The sequence below is a fragment of the Cydia amplana genome, chromosome 18 (assembly GCF_948474715.1).
Source record: "Cydia amplana chromosome 18, ilCydAmpl1.1, whole genome shotgun sequence".
Lineage (NCBI taxonomy): Eukaryota > Metazoa > Arthropoda > Insecta > Lepidoptera > Tortricidae > Cydia > Cydia amplana.
In genome coordinates this window covers 7200181-7209689 of record NC_086086.1, presented here as the reverse complement: position 1 = coordinate 7209689, position 9509 = coordinate 7200181, and the positions used below count along the sequence as shown (strand labels likewise).

At 37.4% G+C, this 9509-nt stretch overlaps 1 protein-coding gene across 1 annotated transcript; it reads right to left on the bottom strand.

Annotated features, from left to right (window-relative positions):
* Positions 1-4043: 4043 nt before the first annotated feature.
* Positions 4044-5784, bottom strand: LOC134656587 (uncharacterized). Its single transcript, XM_063512144.1, has 2 exons — positions 5714-5784; positions 4044-5554 (listed from the first exon to the last, which is right to left on the bottom strand). The coding sequence occupies exons 1-2, from the start codon at positions 5745-5747 to the stop codon at positions 4044-4046; spliced, it is 1545 nt and encodes a 514-aa protein (XP_063368214.1). The 5' UTR covers positions 5748-5784.
* Between the last annotated feature and the right edge of the window lie 3725 nt (positions 5785-9509).

The window sequence follows — 9509 nt, the reverse complement described above, 5'->3', positions numbered from 1 at the left end:
TAGGCAGATAAAAAACATCAAATATTACATTTTAGTCATTTTTATTTCAATAAACCGGCCAAGTGCGAGTCGGACTCGCGTTCCAAGGGTTCCGTACATTAAGTCCCACTCACGCTTGACTGCTAATTTCTAATAGGTTTTTTTTGGCTAATGACTAAACGACCTAGCAGTCTAGCACTTACGCCGATGCTAAGACGTTCCTGTACCGACCTGTTCCACATCCGCATCCGCATTAAATCCGCATCGATTTTATGCGGATGCGGATGCAGATGCGGATGTTGAAAATAATGCGGAAGTTCCGCGGTTGCGGATGCGGATGCGGATATTCGCAACATCCCTGGTTGAAAGTTGCATAGTTTCAACAAAAACGAGTTCCGTTTCAAAAACAAAAATCTTTCCCATCATGGAAAAAATCATTCTGCGCCGACGAACTAGTAATGCCTTAATTACGAAATGTTAAGTCGTCCCACTTGTACACGTCTAGCGAGCTACAAAATTGCATAATAAAAAAAGGCGAGTCCATAAAAAAAAAACATTTATTACAGATCAAAGATCCATATAATGTTAGTAACAATTTTGACTTAATAACTAAGTTAGTAGGATAAAAGCCGATTCACACCGGCTTGCCTGTTTTTGGACGTTTGAGCAGAGTTCTAAAGGAAATATGTAAGCCAAATTAGCCCCGGCTTGCCTATGGATATAGTAAATATATTAAAAACGGGTCACTCACGTATTTTAAGTCGAAAAACTACTACTACTACGTACGTTTACTATGTCTTTGTCTCACGGAAGTTTTGTTATTAAAATTGCCTATGGATATGTTTGACGCGCCACCACTGATGCAACCACTTTGTGAATTGAAATCATTCATATAGTGAGTATGCACTTTTGCAGCTCGCTGTACCCCATTGTTTGTTTATACTCATTCGAGCTCCAAATGTAGGAGACGTGAATATGTGACGAGTCTAGATAACGATTTACGAAATATTTAGTAAAATTTAATTGAGTGAGAATTTTAGGATGGCAATAACCCTTTACTAGGCTGAAATTTCAAAAATGTCAATCGAATGTCAGTCTTACTCGTCGGAAATAGAACACATGTTTGAAGTGCCGTATTTGGGAAATATATATCCCTTAGCCTGGTAAGGCCCACTTGCACCATTACACTAACCCGGGTTTAACCGGTTAAACCTGGAGTTACCATGGTTACCAGTACAATTTGACACTTGGTTAACGGTTTAACCGCGTAACCCCGGGTTAGTGGGATGGTGCAAGTGGGCCTAAAGGGTTAAAATTATCAATAAACTGCAAATATAAGGGATACCGGGCCGGTCCCTGACTATGACAGTTTAAGAATTCTAGTACATTTTCGACGTTTGGCGGTTTACACCACGCCTATCTTGCGTGACGCGTCATCGTAAACCTTAAGGAAGGGATATTGGGTTGTGGCTGCGCGCGCTTATTAACGATATAATATAAATAATTTTATGGATGTGGTGATTTGATATTGAGCCGTTTGTTTTGTACATTTACCAGTAACCTATTTCCCAGTCATAATCTATAAAATTGTATAGAATCTGCAAAATATAAAAGCATATATATAGAAGACAAGTGTTCAATCGTAAATGAATAAATAACTTTAATTCAATATTGGATACATTAAACAACCTTTAAGCAATAAGAAAAACTCCTGTCAGTGCTATACAAGCATTTATGATCAAGATCTATATAATATGTTAAGTTGTAGTTATATAGAGACAAATACTCAAATAAAAATAGTCTATGCAGTTGTTTGAAAGTCGACCTTATAATAATTATGAATTTGGAGCTTATGTATTATACACAAATTAAGATCCATCGGATTCAAATTTAATTGTGATTTCTCTATATGTAATGTGATGCCATGAGTGCATTTTGCAATATCAGAGATGGGTAAATTATAAAAACTGCTAATCTGCATTCCTCCGAAATAAACGTTTTGGCTGTAAACGGTCTTTAAAAATCGGGTTTCCTAGGATAGCGGTGTCGTCATATAGCGGCCGTCTCCATACTAAATAATACGGCTAAATATGGATGTCGTAGTATTTGTATGGAGACGGCCGCTATATGACGGCACCGCTCTCGGAGGAAACCAAAGCTTAACGATGTCTTAGACTTTCTTATGGCACTGTGATCTGGCCTGTAATAGAACTACTTAATGTAATTGTCGAAAGAACGCAGTTTTGTATGAAGATTAGTAGTTTATATAATTAACTTGTCTCTGATAGTATACTAAGTTTTTGTATGAATACCAGCGGTATTAAGCTTATTTAGTTAGGGGCCATGGCCGTGGATTCAGTGAGTTTTACAGATGGGTTTTACATTCCTGTGACATTAGCTATACGCAGGTACAGTCAACCAATTTGAATTCTGTACAGTCATACATAAATATGTATACTTACCCTTACTGTTTGCCCTTATTTCAGTAAAGCTTTGGTTTCCTCCGATAGCGGTGCCGTCATATAGCGGCCGTCTCCATACAAATACTACGACATCCATATTTAGCCGTATTATTTAGTATGGAGACGGCCGCTATATGACGGCACCGCTATTCTAGGAAAACCGATCTTAGGTGAAGTAATTGTAGGTATTTATGAAATATGATGAAACAGATGAAAAAATGTTTATAGTTCTTTTGTATTTAATATTCATTGTTTTTCATATTTTTGATACAGAATTCAAATTCTGAGCTTGGAAAGTAGTTTATTTATGAAATCATGTGTTGCCGCGTTCGCGCAATTCCCTTTGGTGAATAATTTGCCGGGTACCTTATGATAATAAAGTTTAAGGTTTATTTTAATGTAAGTACTTCAATTACTGGAAGTTGATAGTGATTGAATTTAATAAATTCGCCAGTGAAACGATTTTGTTGTTTAATTTTAATTGTACAGGTTAACCCTTTGAACGACAAAGGCTCATAACATAAGCCTTTTTCAGGCGCACCAATCTACAAGATTTTCCCAAAAATCTAAATATATTCCAATTAATACAGCTTTTGTTAATTTGAAGACAAATGACATTTCCCGAAAGTACACTCTAATTTGAACCTTACATTGGAATGATAAAGGTGAAATAGGCTACATTCCTACTAGACAAATCAGCTTCTTTTTTAGAACTGTCAAAACGATTTGCTAATATGGAATTTATATGAAAACGAATGTAGTGACGTCACGGTAAACTCGCCTACTTTTTATATTTCAATCCGATTTATTAAATACAAATTGTGTTTAAAAATAGCTGCTGTCTATGTTTTTCTAATAATTATCTGGTGCTTTATTTCGTGCACGGTTTCAAATAATTTATTTTAAGTACAGGAAACATCCCTATTATATTGGCGCGTATGTGGTCAAATCGTACTGTCTGGAAAAGGGTTAGGTACGCGATGCGAGTTGATTGTCAATTTTAAAGAATGAAGGGTTCGAAGGTCAGATGTCAGTTGCTTTCGTAAAAGTGGTGCCTACCAATTCTTGGGATTAATGCCCAAGCGGACCCCAGGGCCCCATGAGCCGTAGCAATGAGCCGGGACAATTGCCTAGGAATAAGAAGAATTTTGTCAATTGTCTTATTTAGGTCTATTTAGTTCTATCAGTAAAATAAATCAGTCTCATTCAGTTTTGCGCCGAATTGTATGAAAAATGTGTTGTGCTTATTATGTGCTGTCCCGTATATCTTTTATTACTTAATCTTTTCCACGCCGTGTCAAACACAAAAGCTATCACTCAGACGCCACATCATTGAAGTGTCAAAACTGAAGTTGAACTTTATGTATGTGCACGTAGGTCGATGTTGCTCTGTGGTCTGTGACCGATTAATCGGTCTTTGGCGTTAAACCTACGGTGCGGATATATCGGTCATTGGCGTCCAAAAGGTTACGTAAAAGCAACTGAAAAGAGATGTTTCCAAAAATAGTTTCCCTATATATTCTGTTATATTTCGACAGTGTCCTAATAAACAAAAAACCCTAAATCATATTACGAGTATATTTTACAACATTTTATCAACCTTTATTTACAACATCCGAAGCAGCTGATGCATTTTTGAAGTAACGTTTTGTTGGTCTCAACCTCTGGCTCTTGTACGGACCGTCTGGTTGCAGGTACAGATAAATAAGTGTTCCATTCCTGAGGATTGGGTAGGTACAAATTGTTTATCATATACGAATCGCACGCGCTTTTTACTCTTCGATCTAGGTGACATTTTTGTCCGTACTTGACGATCAAATCGTGGCTCTCGAGATTTTCTGTTGGCTTCGTTATGGGAGACTGCAAAGATTGGCTGACTGTAAAACGCTTCTTAACTTGGCCGTCATCTAATGCACTCCAAGTTTTATTTTTAAGAGTAATTTCATTTTCCGTTAATGGGTTAAGATCAACACGTCGCACAAACGGTGAAATTAAATAGGTAGCATTATCTACGCATTGCCCCCTTTTTGAACTTGCCGAAGATCTTTGGGAGTCGTTCTGTAAAGGTGTCTTGATGATTGTTTCGTCTGATTTGTCTAACTTGTCTTCGCGATTTGATTTCGCTTCGAAAATCGCGGGATCTGGAAAATTAGTATCAGGATCTTGTACTCTGTCTTCGTCTTGAGGAACTTCAACAACCATTTGAAGTTGTATCTGGGCGTTGATGTGTCGCGAGGGACATTTTTCTCTCGGCGAAAGCGCCATCCAGTTAACTATAGTAGTAACATTATTCTTATTTGCCTTTTCTGAGTCCACACACCAGTTGTTGGTTGGCTTCTGTCTTATAGGCACGTATCGGTTTAAAGATTCCGAAGATTTGGGTTCGGTCACTTCTGTAACGTTGGGTAAAGTGGCACCGAGCGAGAGGTCCAGTCTCGGAATATGCGTAGCTGGGATAGGGCTTGACACTCTAGTGGACTTGCTCGTGTTCAGTTCTTTATCGTTTTCAGAGGAATTATCGGAACAGATAGTCTCGCGGCTTCGGATGTCAACGAGGTCGTAGCTGTCCTCTGAAAGCATCCGCCTATTTTTTAATGAATAAATCCATATAGTGCGCTTTTCCGGGTCTAAGTCGGAGCTGAAAACGTATTCATCGTTATCTACACTGTCCCATCGGTTTTCCGTTTCGTCATCTTGTGCCTCGTTGGAATCGAAATCTTCGAGTGAACTGTCCACTTTTAGCGCTGAAAGCTTATCGAGTATATTGAAGCATGTTTGGTTAAATGCCTCAATGTCGGCAGTATCTGGGGTTCTACAGTTGTTGAAATAAAGAGAGCCGTCGAGTTCGTTGTGGAATCCGTTATTTTCCGCCAAACCGTTTATGTTTCTCGGTCTTGCTTGTGGGGCCTCGCTTTCTTCCCTATTTAGCCTGCTAGCATAACTCCACTGGTGCTGTTTAGGACTGTTATTGTCTTCATTCGAAGATTGATAAGAATCTGCGGAATGAATCTCGACGATTTCGACTCCTTGCGCTTGTAAGTCGTTTTCCAAATGGTTCATCCATATCTGACTAGTTAGAAATCTGGGGTCTCGTCTTGTTGCATGGTGAATATCTGTAAAATCATAAGGCTCCTGATTCATATCATGTCTTACTTACATTACCTTAGTAAAAAGGTAAGTGTAGGTACCTATCTAATAGAAACGATAAGACGTTGAATTATACAAGAAAAGTATTGTTGAACTTATAAGTAGGTACAGTTACAAAAACTTACTATTGCTCGAAGGCCAATTAATATTTCTGTTCATCTGCAAATCTTACTTTATAAATTCTCTATTTGTGTGTATATTCAACAGTATTTGTCAATAACATGACATGACACTTACATGTCACATGGCAATTGTAGTTAAACGAACTTTTCCCGTAAAAAAAGTTTGAAACAGTCTCTGTTAGTCTCACAAAAGATACATAGAGTCTGTGCGGAAAGAGAAGAGTCATGGAATGTATTGGGCCCCATACATTCCACGACTCTTTTCTTTCCGCACAGAGTCTAAAAGGAATTTCTGAAGACCGACTCTATTAATTTTTAAACCCCGAAATAAATGTTTCAAAATTACTGTTGTCCTAAAAAGAGGCAGTTGGGTTTTGCGAGATTTAACATCACACGGAAACACCCTCCACCTCCACAGCGTTTAGGAATAAATTCAGGACTGGCAAAGCTTAATTGCGAACAAAGTGCAATAGATAGACAAAACACGGCAGTGGTAGAGTGGAACTAAGCAGTATCTTGACTTTCGATATTATGTTAAGACTTTAAAGTAGGTACGAGTATACCTATATTGTTTTTAGCTCAATTACATCAAAGTTTTTGTTATTAAAGCTCAATTACATAAAAACAATAGTTATTTGTTTTACAAGGTTGTTGTTTGATCCCTCATGCTAATATTGACATCCGAGCAAGCGAAAGATTCCAATATCGGACCACGAGCGAAGCGTTGCAGGGGTTTCAAGGTATGAGGCCACACCAACTATATATGTATTACCAACGCGAGGAAATTACTAACTGTAAAACATAAAGTACAAATGAAATTCAAATGAACGTTAATAAATATTATGTGAAAAAATGTAGCATGTCCTTTAGAAAGAATAAGTTCAATTCAAATTCAACTTTTTATTTTGCAAAATCTTTATTATCCAAACTAAACCAATATTTATTTTGTAAGACTTGACGCGCCAAGTTTTTAGTGGCTGAATTTAAAAGTTACACAGTTTCGGTGACAGTAAAGTAAAAGTACTGACTACAATATTAGTACTGTGACAGTAGCGCGAATAAGAGCCCGCTTTGTCGCAACGATAATTCGCAAATTAGCGCCGCGGCACTCGGGCGCAATAATCGCATTAATTAGTCGCAAGCGTGTCGCAACGCGCGTTTGTTGCCTGGCGCGCAGAGGGTTGCCAGGGCCGTTTTTAAATTTGCAGGTTAAACCGTAAACCAACATGTTGGTGTTGGAGGTACTTAACTTTGATGGCTGATTAAGGCTGGAGTAGTCAACTCCCAATTTCTATCGCCATAAGTTTCGTTACGAAACGTGACATAAACATTACTTTAGTCGGGAGCTAAAGTAAATTGAGGGAAACAAAAAGCTTTTGAAGAAGTTTAACATTATCTGATGAGAAAAGGACTAGACTAGACGTAGGTATCCAGAAATACCAGAGAACGGATCATGTGTGTGTGTATTGGATTCGAATCATTCTAGACGGACACCATTAAGCATAAGGGCTCATTTAGACGGCGCGCAAACTCGTAGGTATATGATTTTAGTTTATATGCGGACCATTGAGGTTATTACATCAATTCAGCCGACCGATCAAACGATGCAATGTAATCAAACTCGCATGCGAGTTCTCGCCCCGTCTAATGAGCCCTAAGGCCTTGGTCTCCGGTTGACCTTTAAGATGCAGCCTAGATAGAGGCTCGCGTATGGTCAGGAAATTTACAACAATGGGCGGTGTGCGCCACGCCCCTCTACAATCAACGTAGGGGTAGATACGTAAATATGGCATGTATTAGGATTTAAAGGATGTGATAATTTTTTCCAGCCTTAAAAACCTTAAAGTGCATGTCCGAAAATTCTACTTACCATCATGAGGAGTTTTTTATAATAGTTTAATTCTTATTATCATTCTATAACTAGGTAATCTAGGCGTAGATACCTACTAGTATTTCATATCGAATTCGTTTCAGAAAAGGTACTGTACTCAGGTATGAAGGTCTAATGGTGCCTATCAGGTGCGTATATACTTAATATTTAATAAGGACACGACTATCGCCGAACAATATCAAAGTAAGGTAAATGTACATATCAGTGTTTGTAGATATCAATATCACGTTGTCAAAGCGCCCTTTGTCCCACACCGCACTAGGTAACGACATTGTGACGTGTAATGGAGTAAGTGCTTTGCGAAATGGCCGGAGACTCGGCTTTTAATGCAATTTCGCTCCCTTTGTGACTGGAAATTGGCGCAATCAATCCATTTGCACTTTGTTTCGTAACAGTGCCTGTAGGACGCTTTTAGAGACAACTAAATTGTTCCTTTTTCTCGTATTGGACATTTTAATTTGGCGCCTGTTTTGTCACCTACGTTGGTTTTAGTCCTTGCAAAAAAGCAGACAGATTACATTAAAGTGATTAAAAATGGCACTCCCATTGAGATAACACGCACGCATCGCACAGCAAGTACTTAACCCCTACAACTAGATAAAACAAATTGAAGAGCATAGAAAACTTTTCTCATTGTAAAAGTCTAAAATATTAGGTAATTACTTCGCTATTCCGCGGTAGGTTTAATAACAACATACCTACTAGATTTGGTAGAATGAAGATAGAACTATCTAAACTCCCTTTTATAGACTATTTTGTACTTTTGGTGGAGGTTTGTTATATTTATTTGCGCATTTATTTTTGCGGTGGGAGGGTGCTAACATTGATTAACATTGATACCTACTGTTTTAATTACGTAGGTACTTACGTCCTTAAGTAATTCATTCAATTGCTATACTCTCAATAAAACAGCGTTTAACTGCCTAAGAAACAACTGTTCCCCAATAAAAATATAATTAAAAGTGCATTAAATAAATGGAGGACTGTCCGTTAAATTAAAACTCGGACACAGCATTAAATGCACGTAATTCGCAATTAAGGGCGATAGGGCGTCATTAAGTTTTCGCCTTCTTACTGAATATTTATAAAGCAATTTTACTAAAAGCAATATGATTACCTGTTAGGGGAGCACTTGAGTGCTATTTCTATTTCACACACCAGAGAGGCATATTCAGAAACATAAGTTATCAAATTGATACCTAGAAATATAGTGCGTACTTTTTACCAATAGCCAACTAGTTTATGGAGTAATGTGAAGCTTTGTCCATAACAAAAAAGTTGTAACTTCTTGTGTAATAAATAACTAAATAAATAAATAATCATTTTATTAATAATTACGCTCCCCGAGAGCGTGATTTTTAAATAATTATATCATTGTATTTAAATTATAACTGAAATTCATAAATCTAAAAAAATAACAGCAATAGGTTTTAATAACTTAGTAGGGAACTAAGTTATTAAAAACTATCTAAGAAACACAAAAATTAATAAAAATCCGTATCTACATACATATACCGTACATATACCGTCGTAAGAAAATATAAAACTGATGAAAACACATTAGTCGTGTGCTCGTTTCATGTGTTTGATTGCGATACATTGGTATTAGATTGGCCTTAAATTTTTGTTTCTTAATAACTATGGTCCCCAGTGTTGTTTTTGAGGAGAATATGTTTACATAACACCTACTATATTGTAGTCAAGTTAATATTGTTTACCATAAAGTAAGTTTATTTTCCTTTACGTACCTCTACCTCGGCATACCTACGCGCAGTGCGTGAGTGAGACTCGACTCACCGCGCGTCTTTACTTTATTGGTAAATTCAGGTAATGTGATATTTTCTGTGATTTTTATGTTAATTCTATCTATTCAGAATCACGACTTCACGAGCTATTTCCATCCAGAGA